Source organism: Oncorhynchus clarkii, chromosome 7, assembly GCF_045791955.1.
Source record: "Oncorhynchus clarkii lewisi isolate Uvic-CL-2024 chromosome 7, UVic_Ocla_1.0, whole genome shotgun sequence".
Lineage (NCBI taxonomy): Eukaryota > Metazoa > Chordata > Actinopteri > Salmoniformes > Salmonidae > Oncorhynchus > Oncorhynchus clarkii.
In genome coordinates this window covers 7,196,518-7,222,793 of record NC_092153.1, presented here as the reverse complement: position 1 = coordinate 7,222,793, position 26,276 = coordinate 7,196,518, and the positions used below count along the sequence as shown (strand labels likewise).

General features: G+C 43.1%; 2 protein-coding genes across 2 annotated transcripts; both read right to left on the bottom strand.

Annotated features, from left to right (window-relative positions):
• Positions 1 to 5,271: 5,271 nt before the first annotated feature.
• LOC139412806 (serine/threonine-protein kinase 16-like) lies at positions 5,272 to 13,301 on the bottom strand. The gene is made up of 7 exons (XM_071159528.1): positions 12,659 to 13,301; positions 11,142 to 11,268; positions 10,684 to 10,903; positions 10,333 to 10,466; positions 10,019 to 10,235; positions 9,713 to 9,834; positions 5,272 to 7,130 (listed from the first exon to the last, which is right to left on the bottom strand). Exons 2-7 carry the CDS (start codon positions 11,225 to 11,227, stop codon positions 6,992 to 6,994), a joined length of 918 nt encoding a protein of 305 aa, XP_071015629.1. The 5' UTR covers positions 11,228 to 11,268; positions 12,659 to 13,301; the 3' UTR covers positions 5,272 to 6,991.
• A 795-nt stretch (positions 13,302 to 14,096) lies between these two features.
• On the bottom strand, positions 14,097 to 21,482 carry LOC139412805 (tubulin alpha chain-like). The gene is made up of 4 exons (XM_071159527.1): positions 21,313 to 21,482; positions 16,079 to 16,301; positions 15,780 to 15,928; positions 14,097 to 15,606 (listed from the first exon to the last, which is right to left on the bottom strand). Exons 1-4 carry the CDS (start codon positions 21,313 to 21,315, stop codon positions 14,632 to 14,634), a joined length of 1,350 nt encoding a protein of 449 aa, XP_071015628.1. The 5' UTR covers positions 21,316 to 21,482; the 3' UTR covers positions 14,097 to 14,631.
• Positions 21,483 to 26,276: the final 4,794 nt, after the last annotated feature.

Sequence of the window (26,276 nt, the reverse complement as noted above, 5' to 3'; positions counted from 1 at the left end):
CTCTGTACCGGTACCCCCTGTATATAGCCTCCACATTGACTCTGTACTGGTACCCCCTGTATATAGTCTCCACATTGACTCTGTACCGGTACCCCCTGTATATAGTCTTGCTATTGTTATTTTACTGCTGCTCTTTATTTACTTGTTCATTTTATTTCTAATTCTTATTTGTATTTTTTAAACTGCATTGTTGGTTAGTGGCTTGTAAATAAGCATTTCACTGTAAGGTGTTGCATTTGGCACATGTGACTAATAACATTTGATTTGTGTGTGTGTGATGATGATGATGAAAATGACATTGAAGTGTGTGTGTGTGTGTGTGTGTGTATCAGATTGATCATCTGCAGAGCAGCCGTGAGTGTACAGATCGGCACACATTGCTCCTCTCGTCCTCTCCTCCCCTCCTTTAAACGCCATCCTCTCCTTTTGACATGGTAATGGCTCCAAATTGATGAAGACATTTCACTCATTCAGCGACAACTCTCTGACAAGCTACACAAACACTCCCCCTCCCACCTCCTCGGCCATCAATCACCAGGCCCCTCCCCTCAGCCTGCTGCATGTTGGCTGTGCTGGGCGGTTTAATCAGCTAATTGGCTCTCGCCTCGTAGCCCCTAACGACCGGTGCACCGCTAGAGTATCTTGTCATCTATGTCGTCTAATCTGCTTAAATTAACTCCTGATCCACCAATTAAACCCGCGGTCTTCACTACTGGTCGGGTGTGTAGGCTTTTGTTCCAAACCCAGCTCTAACACATCTGTTTCAGAGAATCAACCAGACATGGAACTCTGGTCTGTTATTAGGTTGCAACATAGTCTCATATGTCACATTTTTAAAGAGCAAATAGTTGTACATGAACGACCGGTGTTAGTATTGGTGTGTGTGAGAGCAACATGGCTATACAGTATGTGTGTTCAGGGTTGGGTATGTTATTTTCTAAATGTAATCTGTTACAGTTACTAGTTACCTGTCCAACATTGTAATCAGTAACTTTGGATTACCCAAACTCAGTAACATAATCTGATTACATTCAGTTACTTTTAGATGACTTTCCCCTTTAAGAGGCATTAGAAGACAAAAAGGAACATTACCATTTGAATCACATCTATTGCAGGATAAATGAATGTTAAAGTTAGTTATCAATGTACATAGCTGGCCATACATGGATGTTAAATGTTACTTTACGGGTTTGTTATGTCGGCTTTTCTGACCCACCGCTTTCTACTACATATATGTATATATATATATATATATATATATATATACTACATACATGTATCTTTACATTATAAACCAAAGTCTATCAGAATTCCAGTCATTCCAATAAATGTTACAGTAAATGTAACTGATGTTGTTTATGATTTTGATGTCATGGAGGACTGATTGGTCTCATTGATTCCAGTTGAAAAATAAATGCTGTGCTCATGGAATGGCGTGCTTTGAGCACTACTGAGAAGTGATATTTACATGTGAAAAATGAATGCCATATGCTGCATTTGCTATAGGTCTATGGTTCAACTTTTTGTTGGTGACACTTTGATATCTTGATAATCCACAGATGAAACAATAACAAAATGGTCACCCCACTTCTGTTTTGGTAAAAAGCTGAGGGATGGGCCTGGAGAAATGTAACCACTCTCAGATGAATAGACAAGTTACAAGGACTGACCCTCCATGATATTAAAAGTATTGTTTTGACCATGTTATGAGGCTACACAGTGTTTGTTTACATTGACAATGTTAGCAAACATTGGAGGGGAAAAAAGCTTATTTTTTGGGTTCTAATGGAGTTTGACAGTTGAACTAAGCTCATGAGACATTTCTAACTTATATTCTTCAAGAATCTATGTATATACAGTACCAGTCAAAACCTTGGACACATCTACTCATTCAAGGGCTTTTCTTTATTTAGATTATTTTCTACATTGTAGAATAATAATGAAGACATCAAGACTATGAAATAACACATATGGAAACATGTACTAACCAAAAAGTGTTAAACAAATCAAAATATATTTTATATTTGAGATTCTTCAGTAGCCACCCTTTGCCTTGATGACAGCTTTAGAAGTCCAAAAATGGATATAGAAACAGATTTACAGATTTCCCCTTTATGTCTATCAAAGGTGTACGAGTTTGAATGTGTCCATTAGGCCTATGGATTTAAAACATGTATCAGCATGAATTAGATTGAGAAATAAAAGCCCCACTTTTATTCCATAGGCTGGGATCCACACTGTACAGCTGTTGCAAGAGCACATTTTTCACTGGCTGTCAACTGGTTTCAAAAACAATGATTGATAGTTAGCGCGAACTTCTTGCATTCAATCATTATTGGGTTCAAATACACATTTAGATTTGTGAACAGCCATCCTCAACAACCACAATCCGTTCGGCGCAAATAGCTAAATGAGAGAGCAGCAGTGTGTTTCACATCAATGCCCTATGTAGATATCAATAATAAGGAATATCTGTATCGCCGTAAACTACACCTCTGCTGTCATCCTTACCTCCAAGCGTTTATTCAAGTTGGATAATCTGTGGATGCCGACAGCAGTCGCACCATTGGAAGACACAGCTTGGACTGTAACCTATAAAAACCTATTCCTGCTCGATTTCCCGCAATCCATCAAACACATTTGGTGTGTCATCATAGTGGTCTCTGATGTATGGCCAGAGTCGCTCAAGTGGAACAAACTTAAACTTGCGCCTTTTCAATGCTGATCTGAATGTCATAGAGAAAACAGAAAAGTGTCAAAGATTTTTTCCGCAAACATCCTGTCTGAATTTAAAAGTAATCCTCGAAGTAATCATCTGTTTTTTTTTTTAAGTATCTGCAATCTGGTTACAAGATTTTTGCTGGTAATGTAACGGATTACAGTTCGTTTTTTGTAATTCCTTACAACCGTGTGTGTGTGTGTGTGTGTGTGTGTGTGTGTGTGTGTGTGTGTGTGTGTGTGTGTGTGTGTGTGTGGATTTGTCTCGTTTGACCGTTGATGCCACTTTCCTGCATCCATCAGCACATTCCTATCCAGACGCTGAAAGAGTTGTGATGTTTTTTTAAAAGCACCAATAACATCCCACCTGTTCTGACCAGGTTTGAGGTTTTATTGAGGTACACTCTCATCTGATCACTTGGCAGAACAACCCTGGGGCCTAAATAAAGAATGAATGAATCAAAATAAAAGTCTCCGGGCCAACGTGTTGCTCTCACCTCTGCAGATGGAATTACCTGAAAAGCTGTTACAAATCAATATAATCAATGCAATCAGCTAACTGACATAGGGAATCTCCTGCCAGGGAGTAAAATGCCCAGCAGGGATCTCTCAATCTCTCTCCTGCTAATTGCCCCCAGGGGGGACGTTAGTGCGTAGCATTTTGTACACTTAATTAAATTAGATAGCGCTAGCACTACTGCTACCAGCCAGGACAGGTTTCAGGGACCCGGCCCGGGAAAGAGAAGAGGGAGAGCATTCGCCTTGGCGCGGCGCCAGTAATTAAGCTGATACCTTTCCTGATTACGCCAATCCCCCTTAATGAACTCATTATGCATTTTAACCTAAACACTTCCCGGAATTAATGAGCATGCAAAAAGCCGGCTCTTAAAAAATCTCCCCTAGCTGCAATAAGTGGAAGTCATAACTCACACACTCAATGGGCTGGACATAATGTCCATATGTTTTTGTTTCCTACTCTCCTCTCTCAGGGCAACAGAGCCAATTTAAACGTCTTTGAGAGTAGGACCCTGTCCAGTGTCCAGAAACAATCTGGTCCAGTCTTTCATAGGGCCATTATGGGATCAGGCTTTCTCCAGCCAAAGAAGCAACACATCTGATTCAACTAATAAAGTATACATTGAAGACTATGATTAGTTGACTAGTTATATCAGGTGTGTTACTGCTTTGGCTGGAGAAAGAGTCTGCTGCACCCACTTTAAAGATAAAATCAGACACCCTGGCCATATTGCCTACTCACATAATGTACTGTTGAGGTTAGAGGGACTGTTTAACTGACACACATGGACACACACACCAGAATCCCCACATCTCACACACACACACACCAGAGTACCCCCCCACTACACACACACACTCACAAGAGTAGCCCCCACACAGTCAACTAGGCTAGGCAGGTAGTGATGAAGTGATGATGATTTAGAGAGACCTGGGAACAGTGCAGGGTGGGAGCAGTTCAGAACTGACCCATAATTCCCAGCTCATTAAATAATTCACTAATTGATTCATCACCAAATCAATAAAGCATCTAGATGGTTTATGGTGTGAGCGCCACTCTGAGTACGGGATGGGGGGGGGGGGGGACTAATTACGGTATTGGGAATAGACCTTCACAATGAAACACAAAAACACACCTAGACAAGACTTACACACACACACACGTCCATGGCCTTTATGGACTCACAAAGGAAAAGAATAGGATGGTGGATGTTGAAATGGAACCAGCATTGTGTTGACCTTGTACTGGTATTGCATGACATCATCAGGCAGATGATGGTGAATATAAAAGTAGTGGACCAATGTGGAGGGCCCCTCTCCTCCTCAACCCGCTAGGCCAATGGGAGTCCCTTTCCTCCGCTCCTCAACCCGTAAACACAGTCTGTGTGTAATGAATACTGTCCCAGGGGAGTCTGGACTATGGGTGGGCCGACCTCCTGTATGGGGGTGTATTTGGTTGGGGAAACTGTTAATTAAAGTGTAATGAATTCCTCTAGTGTTAGTGTGTGTTTTCTTGTGTCAGTTGTTTCTGCTGTGGGTTATGTCTGTGAGGTTTATGACCGTCTGAGATTGATTAGGATGAGGAGTGAGGTACGACGTCACTTTGACCCCAGTGAGCCACAGGGCTGTAAATCCAGGCGCAGTAAACAGTTTCTGATAATTGTTTCATACCTTGTAGTTCGCACACACAGCCCATCCAAGACTGTGGCTGTGCGTACACACACTTAAAGCAACGTATAGGGCTGTGTACACAGCTACAAGCTACAGGTTCTCTGGCCTGCACTCTGCACATTATCCATGCCTGTCATTGAGCATCCAGCGGCACCTTCTGGTTCTCTCTGGCATCACGCTCATCCTCCTTTCTTCACTGCCAACAATCCCATAAGTCAAGTTTGAACATGTAATTGTAATATAGAACTTTAATTTCCAATGAAAACCGCTGGCCCTGCCCTTTTTATCAACAGCAAGGGTAGGTATTGGCAACTGTAATGTTATCATGGAATGTGGATGTATTGGAGTAAAAGGAGAAAGGACAAATCAGAATCAGTCCCATTTTATTCCCTGGTGTTTGTCAGAGTAGAGGTTTTTGCATATGTTCACATACTGAGTGAGTCTTTCTCAGACCTACAGGTCTGGCCAAACCAAGTCAACCTTTTGAGACCCCGACTCCCTCTGCTTTGACCAACGTGTAGGACACGGCTCCCCCGAGTGGAATAAAAGTCACATGACAACATCTAGAAAGTCAGGCCCTCAGACAACTCTAAAAGTAGGTGAAAAGGGCCTCTAATACATAACAAATTAAGATGTACCACAAATGTACAAAAAAAAAAATAATAATAATATTATGCCCATAAAACATCAATCTTATGAGAAACAAGCAACGTGCAGTGTTGTATTAACAGAATTATGAAATTCCCTATTATTTTATCACAATATCTCAAATTCCTGGACGGGCTGAATTAGGCTACAAACAGTCCGAAATAGCCAGCAGCCATTTATAGTTCCAGTACATTCTACATTGTTCCACTGAAATCATCAATAACGTTTGTATTCCAACTTCATTTGCTTATTTAGAACATGTTCATATAGCAAATACATGGACAAATAAATCATTGCTCCTTAAATAGACACACACACACACAAATAACAGCTTAAAAAAAGAAACCATTAAAAAGTTACTAACAAGCAACTGTAGTGAGAGTTAACTGAGCAAAACCTGCTGAGACTTAAAACCAGATTATCCTATCTTCCTGTTGACACTCAAAACAGAATCTTGTGAGGTATTGCCAAACACATACAGGCCTAAATGAACGTGTCACGAATGGAAAATAGAGAATTGTTACAGTATAGCATTATGTGATGATAACACATAAATACAGTTACGATGGACTTGAAAGAAGTTCAAGGATGAATCAAGCAGACCTGGGTTCAAAATACTATTTCAGGTATTTCAATTGCTTTTCGATACATCTCAAAACAATCAGATGACCTATATTTGAAAAAACAAGTAGATGAATATTGGAATGTATTTGGAAATACACTTGGAAATGATGTTAAAACACTCAAATACACTCCCATGCATTTAACCCAGGTATTTGAAAATAGTATTTGAAAACACTTTCAAATAAAATTTGGTCGATTATTTGTTTTTTTTACAAATAACCATTCAAGTACTCACATAAATAAATAACATTTGAGCTGTGTATTTGAAAATACTCAAATATACAGAAAATTTAAATAACAAATACTCATGTATTGAACCCAGGTCTGGAATCAAGTTATTAAAATCCCTTTGAAGCTGATATAAGATATGGCCGAGTACATTTCCATGGAAACCGTCTGTCTGGAATTTACCATAGGTCCCTTTCCTGGTACGGGGCCCCCTTCAACCCTAGTGTCTGATGATAGTTTAACCCATGGGGTTTCCTATTCACTAGCAGTCATAAAATGGCTCCACCCAAATCTCAATTTCCCCAAGGTGAGCTGGATGTGGAGCGACACTGTGTCGGAGCATATTGTTGCACATGCATATAGAGGACAGTGAGGACTTGTGACGTAAGTCTATATGGTTTCAACTGCAGAATAGCAGGTGTGTGTGTATGGGGTAGGATACCCTGAGCTTCTAAGACTAGAGGAAAACGACGAGGTCAGGGTCGCCATTACAACAGTCCAGAGGTCATAAAGTTCAAAGTTCATCACCCACAGATGTTGGAAGCAGAGAGGAACCAGGCTTGCCATGGTTCCCCGATCAGGAGCATCATACCATATTGGTCTGTGTGTTGGGGCTGGAACACGTCATGTCCTGTATCTGGTCCAAGATCCAGTTGACGTCGGGTCTTTCCTGGGGGTTGGACACCATGATGGAGCTCAGCAGGTTCTGCAGGCTTTCAGAGTAACTGGAGGGGAACAACAAAAACCTCCATAAGACACTGAGAAACTACCAGAGTAACTAGAGAACAATATATACTGAGAAATTACCAGAGCAACTGGAGAACAAATACATAGAGAAACTACTAAAGTAACTGAAGAACAAACATATACTGAGAAACTACCAGAATAACTGTAGAACAAATATATACTGAGAAATTACCAGAGCAACTGGAGAACAAATACATAGAGAAACTACTAGAGTAACTAAAAAACAAATATATATACTGAGAAACTACCAGAGTAGCTGGAGAACACATACATTGCTCAAACAAATAAAGGGAACACTAAAATAACACATCCTAGATCTGAATGAATTAAATATTCTTATTAAATACTTTTTTCTTTACATAGTTGAATGTGCTGACAACAAAATCACACAAAAATTATCAATGGAAATCAAATGTATCAACCCTTGGAGGTCTGGATTTGGAGTCACACTCAAAATTTAAAGTGGAAAACCACACTACAGGCTGATCTAACTTTGATGTAATGTCCTTAAAACATGTCAAAATTAGGCTCAGTAGTCTGTGTGGCCTCCACGTGCCTGTATGACCTCCCTACAACACCTGGGCATGCTCCTGATGAGGTGGCGGATGGTCTCCTGAGGGATCTCCTCCCAGACTTGGACTAAAGCATCCACCAACTCCTGGACAGTCTGTGGTGCAACGTGGCGTTGGTGGATGGAGCGAGACATGATGTCCCAGATGTGCTCAATTGGATTCAGGTCTGGGGAACGGGCGGGCCAGTCCATAGCATCAATGCCTTCCTCTTGCAGGAACTGCTGACACACTCCAGCCACATGAGGTCTAGCATTGTCTTGCATTAGGAGGAACCCAGGGCCAACCGCACCAGCATATGGTCTCACAAGGGGTCTGAGGATCTCATCTCGGTACCTAATGGCAGTCAGGCTACCTCTGGAGAGCACATGGAGGGCTGTGCGGCCCCCCAAAGAAATGACACCCCACACCATGACTGACCCACCGCCAAACCGGTCATGCTGGAGGATGTTGCAGGCAGCAGAACGTTCTCCACGGCGTCGCCAGACTCTGTCACGTCTGTCACGTGCTCAGTGTGAACCTGCTTTCATCTGTGAAGAGCACAGGGCGCCAGTGGCGAATTTGCCAATCTTGGTGTTCTCTGGCAAATGCCAAACATCCTGCACGGTGTTGGGCTGTAAGCACAACCCCCACCTGTTGACGTCGGGCCCTCATACCACCCTCATGGAGTCTGTTTCTGACCATTTGAGCAAACACATGCACATTTGTGGCCTGCTAGAGGTCATTTTGCAGGGCTCTGGCAGTGCTCCTCCTGCTCCTCCTTGCACAAAGGCGGAGGTAGCGGTCCTGCTGCTGGGTTGTTGCCCTCCTACGGCCTCCTCCACGTCTCCTGATGTACTGGCCTGTCTCCTGGTAGCGCCTCCATGCACTGGACACTACGCTGACAGACACAGCAAACCTTCTTGCCACATCTCGCATTGATGTGCCATCCTGGATGAGCTGCACTACCTGAGCCACTGTGTGGGTTGTAGACTCCGTCTCATGCTACCACTAGAGTGAAAGCACCGCCAGCATTCAAAAGTGACCAAAACATCAGCCAGGAAGCATAGGAACTGAGAAGTGGTCTGTGGTCACCACCTGCAGAACCACTCCTTTATTGGGGGTGTCTTGCTAAATGCCTATACTTTCCACCTGTTGTCTATTCCATTTGCACAACAGCATGTGACATTTATTGTCAATCAGTGTTGCTTCCTAAGTGGACAGTTTGATTTCACAGAAGTGTGATTGACTTGGAGTTACATTGTGTTGTTTAAGTGTTCCCTTTATTTTTTTGAGAAGTGTACATCCACAGGTACACCTCCAATTGACTCAAATTATGTCAATTAGTCTATAAGAAGCTTCTAAAGCCATTATATAATTTTCTGGAATTTTCCAAGCTGTTTAAAGGCAAAGTCAACATAGTGTATGTAAACTTCTGACCCACTGGAATTGCAATACAGTGAATTATAAGTGAAATAATCTGTCTGTAAAAATTTTGGGGAAAAATGACTTGTGTCATGCATAAAGTAGATGTCCTAATCTACTTGCCAGAACTGTAGTTTGTTAACAAGAAATTTGTGGAGTGGTTGAAAAATGAGTTTTAATGACTCTAACCTAAGTGTATGTAAACTTCCGACTTCAACTGTATACTGAGAAACTACAAGAATAACTGGAGAAAAAATAAACTACCAGAATAACAAATATGTATACTGAGAAACTTCCAGAGTAACTTGAGAAAAAATACATACTGTAAATTGTATAAATTCCATACAACCTATGAAAAGGCCAGATGAAAAATGCTTAAATCTATCCAATCCTTTTAGATCTGCAGGAGTGCCTAGGTGGTAGCCGCCTATTTGGAATCAATAGATTATATTTTGCAAGCCTTGAAAGCTGAGCGGGTGATGGATTGAAGAGTAACTAGGGGTTGACTAGCCAGGGGACTGACTGACCTGTAGGGCTGAGGGATGGTGACTGGGGGTTAGAGTTAGCTTGCCAGGGGACTGACTGACCTGCATGGCTGAGGGATGGTAACTGGGTTCTGGACAGCAAGGGCCACACTGTCTCCCTTCTGGAACACCATGTCATAGGGCCCCTCCAGGAACATCATGCTGTACAGTACACATCCCAGAGACTGGAGAGAAAGAGAGAGAGAATACTGTCTCTACAAGGTCAACAAACACCAGGCATGATATATCGCTTGTACAATACTGACAGTTTCCACCGACCAAACTAAAGTTTTACAATACTGCCAGTTTCCACTGACCAAACACCAGGCATGTTATATCGCTTGTACGTAGTACGCTAGTGTGCGTTACCCAGATGTCTGTACGGTCATCGATGACACAGTGGCTCTCCACGTTAAAGAGCTCAGGGGCGCGGTACGATATAGTACACCTCTGAGCTGCCCAGTCCTGTACTGTCATGGCCTCCCTGGTTCCCTTGACTTCCATCCTGGAGCGGTTCATAGAACCCAGGTCCATCAGCAGCGGCCTGTCATCCTCCTCTAGGAGTACATTGGTAGGCTTCAGATCTCTGAGAGGAGAGGTAAAGAGAGGGATAGAGATAGACTCATTCTAATTTGAACCACTAACCATAATCATGTGTGTGTAATAGCAGTATCAGCCTGTACCTGTGTGCGTAGCCTCTGTCATGCATGGCCTTCAGTCCAGAACAGATGCCCTGTAGTACCTTCAGGATGCGTCTCTCTGGCATGAAGCTGCCCTTGTCCCTCAGCTTCTCTAGCACTGACCACAGACTGCCCTTCTGTAGGAGCACCCACACCCAGGCGTGAATACAAAGACGTATACATACACACTTTTTCATTTCCGCGCTTTAAACCAGTGTATCGGCAGATGTATCGGTATCTTTTAACTCCCCCCTCCCCCCCAAAAAAACGGTATCGGACCCCAAAAAATCACCTGGGCTCTAATACGCACATACAGGCGTGAGTACATAGACATGCGCACACACGTACACGTACCTGAACGTAGGGCAGCAGTATCCAGGCCTCACTCTTGCCCCCCCTCTCTATGAAGGTGTGCCCTGCCAGGCCCAGGATGTTGGGGTGGCTGAAGAGACGGTGCATCTCCACCTCCGTCTGAGCCTCTTGGCGACCCTCCCGGTCATGGCACAGGATCCTCTTCAGGGCGTAGAAACGCCCGTCCTGCACCCCCTCCACCAGGTCCACATAGCTGAACCCTCTGGGATGAGGGGAGGGATGGAAGGTAAAAGACGATAGAAAGAGAGAAAATAGGGAACGACAGAGGGGGTAGATAACGAAAGCAGGAGAAAGTGGAGAGACAGACAAAACCAGAGTCCTGATCAGTAAGATGTAACGTTACAGAAGACTGAAATACAAATACATGTGTGGGAGGGACCGGGATGATCGTCTGCCATGTAGAATAGGTAACAGTGTTTCACTGATGCGGACGGTTTTACCCTTCATCTAGTTTCTGGATGAAGTAGTATCTTTTGTTGTCAATGGTGATGGAGCCGCGGGAACAGATACACAGGGTCTGACCCATCCTCCCTGGGGCATAACTCAACACACCAACACCCAGATGGACTGAGAGAGAGAGAGACACAACCCATATTTATTTATTTTCCATTTTGTAATTGAACTATTTACACATCGCTACAACACTGTATACAGACATATGTCATTCAAAATGTCTTTATTTTGGAACTTGTGCTTTGGCAATGCAAAAATGTTTCCCATGCCAATAAAGCCCCTTAAATTGAATTGAGAGAGATGGAGTGCATACGAGGTAAAATACCAGGTGTAGTGGAATTGAAAGTGAGAGGTCAAGTGGAAAGCCATGGGAGAGAGGGCGAGTATGGGATATATGTGTAAAAACATACTGAAACAGGAAATCCAGTCCATTCCAACTATGTTCCAAGCCATGGGAGAGAGGGCGAGTATGGGATATATGTGTAAAAAAACATACTGAAACATGAAATCCAGTCCATTCCACTATGTTCCAAGCCATGGGAGAGAGGGCGAGTATGGGATATATGTGTAAAAAACATACTGAAACAGGAAATCCAGTCCATTCCACTATGTTCCAAGCCATGGGAGAGAGGGCGAGTATGGGATATATGTGTAAAAAACATACTGAAACATGAAATCCAGTCCATTCCACTATGTTCCAAGCCATGGGAGAGAGGGCGAGTATGGGATATATGTGTAAAAAACATACTGAAACAGGAAATCCAGTCCATTCCACTATGTTCCAAGCCATGGGAGAGAGGGCGAGTATGGGATATATGTGTAAAAAACATACTGAAACAGGAAATCCAGTCCATTCCACTATGTTCCAAGCCATGGGAGAGAGGGCGAGTATGGGATATATGTGTAAAAAACATACTGAAACATGAAATCCAGTCCATTCCACTATGTTCCAAGGATTAATGCAGTGTCAATTTCACTTATCAAAATGATTCACTGTCACCTGTGCTTGATAATAATTGTGGGTGTTTATATTTGTCTTATTTACACGTGTGAATTGGAAATGTGTTTTTTGCATATCACAACTCCTCCTGAGACAACCTTGGAGAGTGGGGTTACGGCCAGGGTCCGACATTGTCGACGGTGACCCTGGCGAAAGTAGGACTAAGTGCCTTGCTCAAGGACACATCGGCAGATTTGTTGATCTTGTCGGCTCGGGGATTCAAACTAACAACCTTTCGGTTACTGGCCTAACTATTCAAACGAGCAACCTTTCGGTTACTTTCCTAGCCGCGCTACAGCGACTCTTGGTCCTAAACCTTTTCAAAAGTGTACGGTTTTGTTTAGTAACGTGGCACACCGGTATGAGAATACAAGCTAACTACAAGAGGGCAGCATGCAGATCAATCCTGATCAGCCAATATTATCTGATAGAGATATTGATAAACGTGTGAGGAAAGTGCATGGGGATATTTGCGTTTGTTAGCGGTGGATATATAAAAATTACCTTCAGTTAACGTCCTGTTTTCTGCTGGCTACTTCCGTGTACATAAAACGCGTAATGATGACGCAGGCCTGTGAGCTGCTGCCTTCCAAAATGGGAACTCGGAAAATTACAAGGTAAAATCATGACGTCAGCGATCTTCAGGTCGCTCTAGATTTAGAGGCCCGAGTTGGAAGACCGTTCAAATCGATTTTTCCCAGTCGGAGCTCGTTTTTTTCCCCGAGTTCCAAATTGTTTTGAACATACGGAAGTCGGAGATTTCCGAGTTAACAGTTGTTTCGAACGCCGCACCAATCGAAGTTGCTATTATATCGACAAGATAGTCAAGTTAACATTAGCCATGGAAATACATGTCCTCAAAGACGGAAGGCAGGCGAAATCATTCTACGTAGTACAAGGACATATACGCGTGTGAACAGGCCATAGCGATGTAGTAGTTGTCTTTGTATCCGTGCCATTATAGCGTATGTGACCGCATGGGGAGCGCCATTTTAAAGTACTAAATTATCTTAATCTTGGTTGATTGTGCCTAACGCATGGGAATCTCTACCCAGTTGACGTTAAAATGGCCCTCAACGGCAATTCCTATGCTCCATCCATGACAGACACAGGTCCGATAAAGTATTTTATCATGCCCACAAGCGCTGTAAAATAAAACGTCTCAATATGGCCTTTGGTCTAGTGCTACGTGTACTCTAACCTGTTTATGAAGCATGTGACATATTTTGAAGCATTTTGCGTCCACACATTAGTGCATTCGTAACAACCTAACGAAATTTCTATTCGATCAAATAAGCCTCACGGAGCAAATTGGTTAACTGTTTTGTTGAACAAACATTGACCCCCATACAAAACCCTCACTTTGTGGGCTTAATTCCGGGGACAGATTTTGGGCCGAATTAAACTTTGATTCAGCACTTCCTCTGGCCAAATAAAGTATTTGAATAAACCAGAGCACTACCTAGTGGACTCAACTTTGCTAAGGTGGGTTTCAAATCAAAAGAGTTTACCATCCATATATCCACTTGTCACCTTTAGGCTATTCTGTAACAATCTAAATAAACTAGTTTCACATTATGGGGAAAATCCTTCCACGTTAGTCAACACTACAGGTTATCCTTGAGATTCTCACCTTCTCAAAACACATTGAGAAGGTCAGAAGGGACAGACCCCTTGGCTTTCTCATCCAATGGGGCTTGACAGTCCACAGGAGTATGCAATTAAGACAGTTACCTGACCATAAACTTGTTTTTCAAGGCACCCTGCGGCTACATTTATATCCCAAGAATTCTCTGCTACTTACCAGGCCATTTGTGTGGCCGATTGCACCAACCGATGTTTTATGGCCGTTTAATAGTAATTTAGACAAATTACAATGAAACCTCGGGTCAGGACTGGAGGCAGTTGTGATTGATTAGAACCATTGAAAGAGGTGAAGAGGTTTAACTGAGATAAAACTTTATTTACAAAGGAGGGGATACAGCCACAACAGTAACCTGATGTGATAACTCTTAAAATAAGACATGGCAAAGAAAAAAATACAATCTGTAGGGATAAAACCAATAAATTATTTTGGGGTAACTTAACATGCAATGCAAAATAATCCTCCAAGACTGTTACTGAATTACATTCATTAAGACCCAACACCATGGGGTTTAGTTGGCTAGTTTGTTTTCTGATTGGCAGTAACTTTAGTGTTTAGGATAGATCTGAACGCACAGAAGTACCATGAACTTAAAGGAAACATTTATGGGAGACAGCTTAATCTTCAAGGTTCTGCATGGTTCCATAGTCAACCTGGGAAAATAGTGTCAAACATGGATGGATGTGGGGTCTTTGGTGAAGAAAACACGATTGATGACTTTCGACAAGGGAAGGAACAGGCCGTTCCCCACTTCATGGTCAAGTAAAGGCAGTTCTATCTCTCAGTGATACGTAAGCCGACCGAGGACATATCCCTCCTTTGAACTCTTCTCCTAATACTCCTCTCCCTCCTCGTCCTCCTCAAATGAGTCGATTCCGACCTCTTCATAGTCCTTCTCCAGGGCAGCCATGTCTTCCCTGGCCTCAGAGAACTCTCCCTCCTCCATGCCCTCACCCACGTACCAGTGCACGAATGCCCGCTTGGCATACATCAGGTCAAACTTGTGGTCAAGACGCGCCCAGGCCTCAGCGATGGCTGTGGTGTTGCTCAACATGCACACAGCTCTCTGGACCTTGGCCAGGTCACCCCCTGGCACCACAGTGGGTGGCTGGTAGTTGATGCCCACTTTGAAACCTGTAGGGCACCAGTCCACGAACTGGATGCTTCGCTTTGTCTTGATGTTGCCAATGGCCACGTTGACATCCTTGGGCACCACGTCTCCACGGTACAGCAGGCAGCACGCCATGTACTTACCGTGGCGAGGGTCGCACTTCACCATCTGGTTGGCGGGCTCGAAGCAGGAGTTAGTGATCTCAGCCACAGAGAGCTGCTCGTGGTAGGCCTTCTCGGCTGAGATGACAGGGGCATAGGTGGCCAGGGGGAAGTGGATGCGGGGGTAAGGCACCAGGTTGGTCTGGAACTCTGTCAAGTCCACGTTAAGGGCACCGTCGAAGCGGAGAGAGGCGGTGATGGAGGAGACAATCTGGCTGATGAGCCTGTTGAGGTTGGTGTAAGAGGGGCGCTCAATGTCCAGGTTTCTGCGGCAGATGTCGTAGATGGCCTCATTGTCGACCATGAAGGCACAGTCAGAGTGCTCTAGGGTGGTGTGGGTGGTCAGGATGGAGTTGTAGGGCTCCACCACAGCTGTGGACACCTGGGGAGCAGGGTATATGGCAAACTCCAGCTTGGACTTCTTCCCGAAGTCGACTGAGAGACGCTCCATGAGCAGGGAGGTGAAACCAGAACCGGTACCTCCTCCGAAGCTGTGGAAGACCAAGAAACCTTGGAGCCCCGTACACTGGTCAGCCTGTCAAGACACAGAAAACTCATCAACATGTTTTCTAGAAGGAAAGTCCAAGCTCTGATAAGACCCATTCAGGCTAGATTTATGCAAGCCAAGGCTAAAACCCTTTCTGATAAAACAATGAAAAACCCATTTGTTATCCTAATATCACCATCAAATCTGACAGTTTCTCTCACCAGTTTACGGATCCTGTCCAGCACTTGGTCGATGATCTCCTTGCCGATAGTGTAGTGGCCACGGGCATAGTTATTGGCTGCGTCCTCCTTCCCTGAGATCAGCTGCTCGGGGTGAAACAGCTGGCGGTAGGTACCTGTCCGCACCTCATCTGAGAGAAAGGGGAACAGACTAGGGTTAATTAGTCTGGTCTTGATGCTTGTTTTGAACTGTACCATCATATTGATGAAGACCTCTTCCTACACATTCCCAGTGTCAATCAGTCAGTGGATTTTCTCTGCCAGATCCCTCCAATACTCACCAATGACAGTGGGCTCCAGGTCTACAAAGATGGCGCGGGGCACGTATTTCCCGATGCCCGTGGCGCTGAAGAACGTGGTGAAGGAGTCGTCAGTGCTACCGACTGCCTTGTTGTTAGGCATGGTGCCGTCCGGCTGGATCCCGTGCTCCAGGCAGTACAGCTCCCAACAGGTGTTGCCCATCTGGACTCCAGCCTGACCCACATGCACAGAGATACACTCACGCTGGAGAGACCAGGAAATAGCGTTAGTCAAACAATTAACTTATGGTTTCTTTGAACAGGTACAAAACATTGACTACACAAGGAGCCGATGCATTGACAGCAGTCTGCACTGGATGGAGTAACACTTGGTTGTCAATGTCACCAATGATAAATGGAGCCAGTGGACACCCCTCCAAACCACGCAGTGGATAGGAGTCTGAGGTCGATTAAGGATTTGGGCAACCATTTTAGCACTTGTTTATCTGCTGTTTCTCACCACCAAGTGGCAGCACTCTAACACTAGTGGTTCCCAACCAGGGGTACAGGTTCCCTGGGGGTGCTTTGCCGATACAGAGGGTACTTGAGAAGACTCATGAGACCATAAGGTTACTGATAGAATGCACATGAGGGTACGTCTGGCAGGGCAAAATTCAGTTGGTGGTACAATAACAGAGAAAGGTTGGGAACCACTGCTCTACACCGAGGAAACAAACCTAACCCGCCCATGTCTGAGTGACAAAGGACAGGTGAGCCTGAAAACAGTGGACGGCATAATCTAGCTAGTTAAAGACAAGCCACCGGCGTTATGAGCCAAAGTTATGAGTCGTGTGTATATTTGCATGGTGACCCAATCTGTTTGCAGTGTGTTGAAACGGAACTATGACTGCACTTCCTAGCATGGCTTAGCCAACTCTGCAGTGAGTCGATCTGACCTACTTTAGTACTGAACTGTATGCAGCTACCGTCTCAGAAGCCTAGCCACGTCTCAGTGTGTGACTACCAGTATTGACATAGCCATTAACCACGTCTGAACCATGTAACTGATCTACACTGTACAAAACATTAAGAACACCTGCTCTTTCCATGACAGACTGACCAGATGAAAGCTATGATCCCTTATTGATGACACTGGTAAGGTAGTAGATGCCAGGCACACCGGGTTGTGTCAAGCACTTCAACGTATGAGTATAAAGAATGATCCACCACCCAAAGGACATCCAGCCAACTTGACAACTGTGGGAAGCATTGGAGTCAACATGGACCAGTATGGAACGCTTGATACCTTGTAGAGTCTATGCCCTGATGAATTGAGGCTGTTCTGAGTGCAAAAGGTGGAACAATTATAAAAGGTGTTCCTAATGTTTTGTACACCAACTGCATTTTACATTTACACAGGAGTCTGGACACCCCTTCAGGTTAGTGGATTCGGCTATTTTTGCCACACAAGTTGCTGACAGGTTAATAAAAATGAGCACACAGCCATACAATCTCCATAGACAAACATTGGTCTTACCGAAGAGCTCAGTGACTTTAGTCTGGGGCCGTTTCACCGGTTGGGCTAGGCCCCTTAGTTCCAGTGAAGGGAAATCTTAACTATACAGTATACATTGACATTCTAGATGATTCTGTGCTTCCAACTTTGTGGCAACAGTTTAGGGAAGGCCCTTTTCTGTTTCAGCATGACAATGCCCTCGTGCACAGAGCGAGGTCCATACAGAAATGGTTTGTCGAGATCGGTGTGGCAGAACTTGACTGGCCTGTACAGAGCCCTGACCTCAACACCATCGAACACCTTTGGGATGAATTGGAACACCGACTGCGAGCCAGGCCTAATTGCCCAACATCAGTGCCCGACCTCACTAATGCTCGTGGCTGAAAAGTCCCCGCAGCAATGTTCTAACATCAGTGGAAAGCCTTTCTTAGAATGGAGGCTGTTGAGCAGCAAAGGGTGGACCTACTCCATAATAATGCCCATGATTTTGGAATGAGATGTTCAAAGAGCAGGTGTCCACATACTTGGTCATGTAGTGTACACATTTTATAGAGAAGGCAGCACTTGATATCTATATTCACTAAGGACCAAACAGAAGGTGTGCGTGTGAGAAATGAGTCAATTTTGCAATGCAGTATTGGCAGACGGCAGGATAGTTGAGGCTAGACTGCAGTGACACCATCCAGTCGATTAGACTCTTATAGCATTAACAAAACAGCCATGCTGAATGTGTTACCACAATGTGCATCCCAGTAGTCCATTACAGCCTACTCTCCTTATATTCTTCCTGTCATTTAGGCACCACACCCCTGAGGAGAGGATGCCACTAGATTGAGATACACCCCCCCTCATTGGAATGCCAACTTGGACAGAGGTCATTAGAGATTATACAATTATGTGAATTTGTTTAACATTACAGCTTCGCAAGGAAACAAGGTCTGATAAGACATACTAGAATCAAGGCCGAACTGGGAGGTTTGGCAAGTGGCTACCCTACCCCTTCAGTGAGTCATTGAGCTAGCGAGTAGCAACAATGCTAACAGGAGTTGACGAGTCTACGTCAAGGCCAAAAGGCCCTCCACACCCTACTGAAGTATTTCCAGAGAACAGGCCGAGGGGAAAGCACCACCAAGGATGAGTGAAGCTGATAATAACAAGCGTATCATTTCTGAATCGCAGCGCACCAGAGGCAGAGCTGGCTACATACACACACCAGTCTGTCCAAACTGGCTGACTATACAGAGAGATGGGGAGTGAGACATTCAAGAGAAACGAGAAAGTCAAGGAAGATAAGTACACGAGACAGTGACATGACAAGAGGACGAGTCTGGGAATGTTGTGTGGTTGTACGTGTTGGCAGTACTTATGAATCAGAGCGTTTTGATTTGCCAAGGCCCAGCTATAAACAAGACCACCTGCCACAGTAACAGGAGAACAGACACCAGCCAACTAGGCTTTGCCCTCTGGTAGAATCATTTCCCCTTAAGCTAGGTTTAACTTTCAGTAGTATCAAGGGCAATTATTTAAATGGAAGAATCCACATAATGGGAAAAGGACTTCCTTTTATGAACTGTAACCAAGTAAAATATTTGAAATTATTTTTTTCCCAGTATAGTAAAAGGATGTGAAGGAAACGTTAGAAAACCTCACTTCACTCCAGATCTGAATCTACTACATGGAGGTCCTCGTGACATCAAGGTCTTACACCTGCATGTTGCTACACCCCTCCACACATAATGTACTACTGTTATGACTCCACTCATGTAGAGACTGGGGCCACTACTGTCAGCCATTTCTCCAGCCTCCTAGTTTGACCGAACAAGCTGGGTAGGGTGGATGTGGGGGAGGGGTGGTGACACAGGGATGTGAGTGTGTGCCTAGTTTAGGCATGACAGCTAGGTCAGCACTGCAGCCAGCTATTTAAAGGGAGGTGTCAATCATGACTCCATCCCCCCCACTGTGTGTAGCCCCTCCAGACCCCATTATACTCCACTGACCCCTTTCTGTGTGAACAACCACATGGTGTCCTGAACCTCTAGTTCATGCCAGATTTAAGAAACTAACCTCAACCCTGTTGCATTTGTCAGGGGTTGCCCTGATTTGCTAAACCACACGCTTGAAACCTTGTAGGCGAGTCTAGTGCAGGCCCATGTGTAACTGTGATAGCTAGTTGATTCCGTGACTGTTTACTCATGATATAATAAGCCATTTATGATAATGTTACCAAATAGGCCAGTCAGGTACATGCTAGATTATGGTATTAATTTCCTGTATTTTGAACTCGGTATGGCGGTAGACCGTAGAGTACAGTTTAGATTAACAAATAGTTTGTGCAACTGCAAGTCCGCTGAGACACTTGGCACCAACATGGCTGATGGACTAACCCCTTGTGGCTTGTTCAGTAGCTAGTAAGCAACCCCCCTCCAGCTTCCTGTTCTGTCCGCTATGGGTTTTTTTAAGTGCAGAGGGCCTTGTGTTATGCGGGAAGACATATGGCTTGGAATTCACACCCAAACAAATAGTCTCCCTCTCCTTTCATAACATTCAAATTAGATGGCAGGTGTCAAAAGAATCTCCCACATGCCATGGTAATCTTTAGTAAAGAGCTAAAAGAAGAACAGGCAAATCAACTGTTTGAAGACACCACATTATGGCACGAGTAGTACATGAACTGGAATGGATCATAAAGGCTCTTTCACCCACATTTATAGACCTTAACCTCACGATCAGACAGTCTGCCATGTGCTAGTCTGAAATGCTGATCCACTGAGCTCTGCGTCACTCCTAACCTCAGATTTCCCTTTCAGCTCAGATTACTGAAGGTTACCCCATCACGACTAAGCATGTATGCATAGTCACAAGATTCCTGAGAGGTCTAAGTCAAATTCCTTGATATATTTTATGATTAAATCACATGGGCAGGATGTGAGGTAATACAAATGTGAGCCATGTCCTAAAAACATCTATGTGGCAACTTGGTGGGAAAATGTTACTTGGGGACAACTATTACAATGAATCTTCTTTTTTACTAATTGTAGATGTAATCTGCCATACTCCAGTAGATGGTGGATCTGTGGTTCATTAGTAGTCGTTGGCATTTGTTCGGACTGAATAGCACTACATAGAGAGAACGTTCCCAGTTTTGCGCAGTAGACTAGAGCAACAGGAACAGTAGCTGACTAGGCCTACAGTCACCCATCAGAATACACACGGACCCGTGGGAGCCACATCAGCATTTAAAGACAGCAGAGCAAATAAACACACCCATAACCACACTGGCCCCACGGCCACTATATGGAAACGGGCAACTCCTTTAACCATTCAAAATGGCAGGAGGCTGCTTCCAGCGCCAAATGACAACTTGATAGTAAATGCAGATACCTGTGAACTGAGTCATTATGAAATAGGACAATTAAGGCTCAGGTGACGCAATTTAATAATTAAATGCATTCTAGTAATAGTTTTGTCTACTGCGCCAGTCGTGTTTGAATTGAAAAGCAAAACGGCGGGCTAAATTGAACGCGCAGCAAAATGGATACTCCTATAATGACGCACCATGTTATCAGAACAAAATCATATTATATAAAAACAGGTGAGCCGTAGCGTAGGCTGTACCTACAAGTATTATAGATAACATAAACATTACTATACAGGATGGACTACAAAAACATTAGAAATGTAGCCTAATTCATACAACTCAACCTTTACATTATTACAACCTATGCGTCGAAGGCAATGTGGAAAAAAATAAAGGTCTCACCATTTTGATTCTGTTTGTCTTCGTTTCCGTAGAAAAATAAAAGTGTTGGTGGTATAACCTCTCACAGTGAACCTATAATGGGGTCTCCGTGAGTATGTTTTAACTGCGTGTGTTACTGCAATCTGTTTTTATAAACTGCGAAGGGCGGGGGTGGAGTTTTGGACACTCCCTCTTCTCGCATAGGTCGAGTTCGTTTCACAAGGCCCGGTGCTCCGGTTAGGCGGAGTTGGTTATTTTAGACCATTCTAAGTAGGCGTAGTTGGATATTTTAGACGATTCCATTGGCCCTTAACTGATATCCCCAGTCACCGGGCCATGCAAAACGAACTCCTCCATACACAGATTAGACCTCAGGCTAGGTAGGAAAGTACAGGACAGAAAAGGTTAGCTGTACCAAAGACGATATATTATATTGACAAGATAGCCGAGTGACCGCTCTAACAATGTAATTACATTTCCCCAGTGATTGAAGGCAGGCGAGACCATTCTAGTCAACGAGAGGGCGCGTGACCAACAGGCACAACTAAATTGTTGCCGGAATGCCACGTGCATCCACTTAAATCAGTACAGCCTAAACATTACGGAACTTCTATTCTACCAAGTAAACCTCACATAATTCAACACTCGCTTATAGACCCCCCGCCCCCCCCCCCCCCATACAAAAAAGGGCTTATATCACGTGGACAGATTTTGGGCAGAGTACATCCTCTCGCTTCACCTCTTCCTCTCTGTCTTTGCGCAATGAACTGCCTTCGGGTTTTGTTGCTCCTTGTTCGCCACTAGATGTCAGACTTGTCTAGTGATCTGCTTGTTGGTCCTTGCCATGACGAAGACGCTCTTCTGTCTGCAACGAAATAGGTCAACGTTGTCCCTGGGCAGACACTGATCTGAGGTCAGGCATGTATTTTCCTCCCTAATTTATCCATTAGGAATTGAGGAGAGTAAAATTATCCTAGTTCTGTGTCTAAGGGACAATTTTTGGAGCTGTCTTTCTGTGCATGAACAAGGTGGCAGTTTTGATTCCAGTAACATCTGTTTCTGTGGTTAATAAATGAAAGTTGAGAGGATACACTTTTAATACTTTAACTTTGTTGCAGTTGAACTCAGTTTTATCTCTCCTATCTAAGTGGTTAGTTGTACTATAGACCCCGGCCCCTGGCCCATGAGGCATTGGAGGACCCTTCTCTCTGGCTTTTGGCTATGAATGAAAAAGTTATAATCCTCAAACAAGGCCTGAATTCCTCCAGATAGGCTCTTCATCCTAACCCCCCCCCCCCCCCCCCCCTCTGTATTTTGAGATAGACGGAACGATAGATCAAAATCTTTTTCATGTGCATCGTTTTTCCCTCCTATGGTGGACACTATGGGGCTAAGGATTTCTTTCCCCTTATCTTATGTACTGGAGTTAGACTGTAACCCACTGGCCATGGGTTTAAACTCTAACCCACTGGCTATGGGTTTAAACTCTAACCCACTGGTCATGTGATTAAACTCTAACCCACTGGCCATGTGTTTAAACTCTAACCCACTGACCATGTGTTTAAACTCTAACCCACTGACCATGTGATTAAACTCTAACCCACTGGCCATGTGATTAAACTCTAACCCACTGGTAATGGGTTTAAACTCTAACCCACTGGCCATGGGTTTAAACTCTAACCCACTGGCCATGTGATTAAACTCTAACCCACTGACCATGTGATTAAACTCTAACCCACTGACCATATGATTAAACTCTAACCCACTGACCATGTGATTAAACTCTAACCCACTGGCCATGTGATTAAACTCTAACCCACTGACCATGTGATTAAACTTTAACCCACTGACCATGTGATTAAACTCTAACCCACTGGCCATGTGATTAAACTCTAACCAACTGACCATATGATTAAACTCTAACCCACTGACCATGTGTTTAAACTCTAACCCACTGGCCATGTGATTAAACTCTAACCCACTGACCATATGATTAAACTCTAACCCACTGACCATATGATTAAACTCTAACCCACTGACCATATGATTAAACTCTAACCCACTGACCATGTGTTTAAACTCTAACCCACTGACCATGTGATTAAACTCTAACCCACTGACCATGTGTTTAAACTCTAACTCACTGACCATGTGATTAAACCCTAACCCACTGGCCATGTGTTTAAACTCTAACCCACTGACTATGTGATTAAACTTTAACCCACTGACCATGTGATTAAACCCTAACCCACTGACCATGTGATTAAACTCTAACCCACTGGCCATGTGTTTAAACTCTAACCCACTGACTATGTGATTAAACTTTAACCCACTGACCATGTGATTAAACCCTAACCCACTGACCATGTGATTAAACTTTAACCCACTGACCATATGATTAAACCCTAACCCACTGACCATGTGATTAAACTCTAACCCACTGGCCATGTGATTAAACTCTAACCCACTGGCCTTGTGATTAAACTCTAACCCACTGGCCTTGTGATTAAACTCTAACCCACTGGCCTTGTGATTAAACTTTAACCCACTGGCCTTTTGTTTAAACTGTAACCTGCTGGCAATTTTTTTTAAACCCTAACCCACCGGCTATGGGTTTAAACGAGTTTCTTTCTATTTTCTTTCTTTAATATAGCATTTGTCTATAAAGCATTATGTATATGCTGGTATGGTGGTTTTGTAGCATCTATAGCAAGAAAACATTTCTTTACAGCCTAGCCACATAATGGGACATTGATTACTGATCAAAATGAATGTGAACGTAAACTGATGTCTACAACATGAATGTGAACGTAAACTGATGTCTATAACATGAATGTAAACTGATGTCTACAACATGAACGTAAACTGATGTCTACAACATGAATTTGAACGTAAACTGATGTCTACAACATGAATGTGAACGTAAACTGATGTCTACAACATGAATGTGAATGTAAACTGATGTCTACAACATGAATGTGAGTGTAAACTGATGTCTACAACATGAATGTGAGTGTAAACTGATGTCTACAACATGAATGTGAACGTAAACTGATGTCTACAACATGAATGTGAGTGTAAACTGATGTCTACAACATGAATGTGAGTGTAAACTGATGTCTACAACATGAATGTGAGTGTAAACTGATGTCTACAACATGAATTTGAACGTAAACTGATGTCTACAACATGAATGTGAACGTAAACTGATGTCTACAACATGAATGTGAGTGTAAACTGATGTCTACAACATGAATGTGAACATAAACTGATGTCTACAACATGAATGTAAACTGATGTCTACAACATGAATGTAAACTGATGTCTACAACATGAATGTGAATGTAAACTGATGTCTACAACATGAATGTGAATGTAAACTGATGTCTACAACATGAATGTGAACGTAAACTGATGTCTACAACATGAATGTGAGTGTAAACTGATGTCTACAACATGAATGTGAGTGTAAACGGATGTCTACAACATGAATGTGAATGTAAACTGATGTCTACAACATGAATGTGAACATAAACTGATGTCTACAACATGAATGTAAACTGATGTCTACAACATCAATGTAAACTGATGTCTACAACATCAATGTGAATGTAAACTGATGTCTACAACATGAATGTGAGTGTAAACTTATGTCTACAACATGAATGTAAACTGATGTCTCCAACATGAATGTGAACGTAAACTGATGTCTACAACATGAATGTAAACTGATGTCTACAACATGAATGTGAGTGTAAACTGATGTCTACAACATGAATGTGAATGTAAACTGATGTCTACAACATGAATGTGAGTGTAAACTGATGTCTACAACATGAATGTGAACTGATGTCTACAACATGAATGTGAACATAAACTGATGTCTACAACATGAATGTAAACTGATGTCTACAACATGAGTGTAAACTGATGTCTACAACATGAGTGTAAACTGATGTCTACAACATGAATGTGAGTGTAAACTGATGTCTACAACATGAATGTGAATGTAAACTGATGTCTACAACATGAATGTGAACGTAAACTGATGTCTACAACATGAATGTGAACGTAAACTGATGTCTACAACATGAATCTGAACGTAAACTGATGTCTACAACATGAATGTGAGTGTAAACTGATGTCTACAACATGAATGTGAGTGTAAACTGATGTCTACAACATGAATGTGAGTGTAAGCTGATGTCTACAACATGAATGTGAACATAAACTGATGTCTACAACATGAATGTGAACGTAAACTGATGTCTACAACATGAATGTGAATGTAGACTGATGTCTACAATATGAATGTGAGTGTAAACTGATGTCTACAACATGAATGTGAACGTAAACTGATGTCTACAACATGAATGTGAACGTAAACTGATGTCTACAACATGAATGTGAGTGTAAACTGATGTCTACAACATTTATGTGAATGTAAACTGATGTCTACAACATGAATGTGAATGTAAACTGATGTCTACAATATGAATGTGAGTTTAAACTGATGTCTACAACATGAATGTGAACGTAAACTGATGTCTACAACATGAATGTGAGTGTAAACTGATGTCTACAACATGAATGTGAATGTAAACTGATGTCTACAACATGAATGTAAACTGATGTCTACAACATGAGTGTAAACTGATGTCTACAACATGAATGTGAGTGTAAACTGATGTCTACAACATGAATGTGAATGTAAACTGATGTCTACAACATGAATGTGAACGTAAACTGATGTCTACAACATGAATGTGAGTGTAAACTGATGTCTACAACATGAATGTGAACGTAAACTGATGTCTACAACATGAATCTGAACGCAAACTGATGTCTACAACATGAATGTGAGTGTAAACTGATGTAGACAACATGAATGTGAGTGTAAACTGATGTAGACAATATGAATGTGAGTGTAAACTGATGTCTACAACATGAATGTGAACGTAAACTGATGTCTACAACATGAATGT

Excerpts from the sequence above, each read along its gene's own strand:
- LOC139412806 (XM_071159528.1), bottom strand. The coding sequence starts at position 11,227 with ATGGGTCAGACCCTGTGTATCTGTTCCCGCGGCTCCATCACCATTGAC. Across the intron at positions 10,236-10,332 it reads GACAGAGGCTACGCACACAG|AGATCTGAAGCCTACCAATG; the intron begins GTACAGGCTGAT and ends CTCTCCTCTCAG. Across the intron at positions 9,835-10,018 it reads ATGACCGTACAGACATCTGG|TCTCTGGGATGTGTACTGTA; the intron begins GTAACGCACACT and ends CTTTCTCTCCAG.
- LOC139412805 (XM_071159527.1), bottom strand. Across the intron at positions 15,929-16,078 it reads CCTGGAGCCCACTGTCATTG|ATGAGGTGCGGACAGGTACC; the intron begins GTGAGTATTGGA and ends CCTTTCTCTCAG. Across the intron at positions 15,607-15,779 it reads TGGACAGGATCCGTAAACTG|GCTGACCAGTGTACGGGGCT; the intron begins GTGAGAGAAACT and ends GTGTCTTGACAG.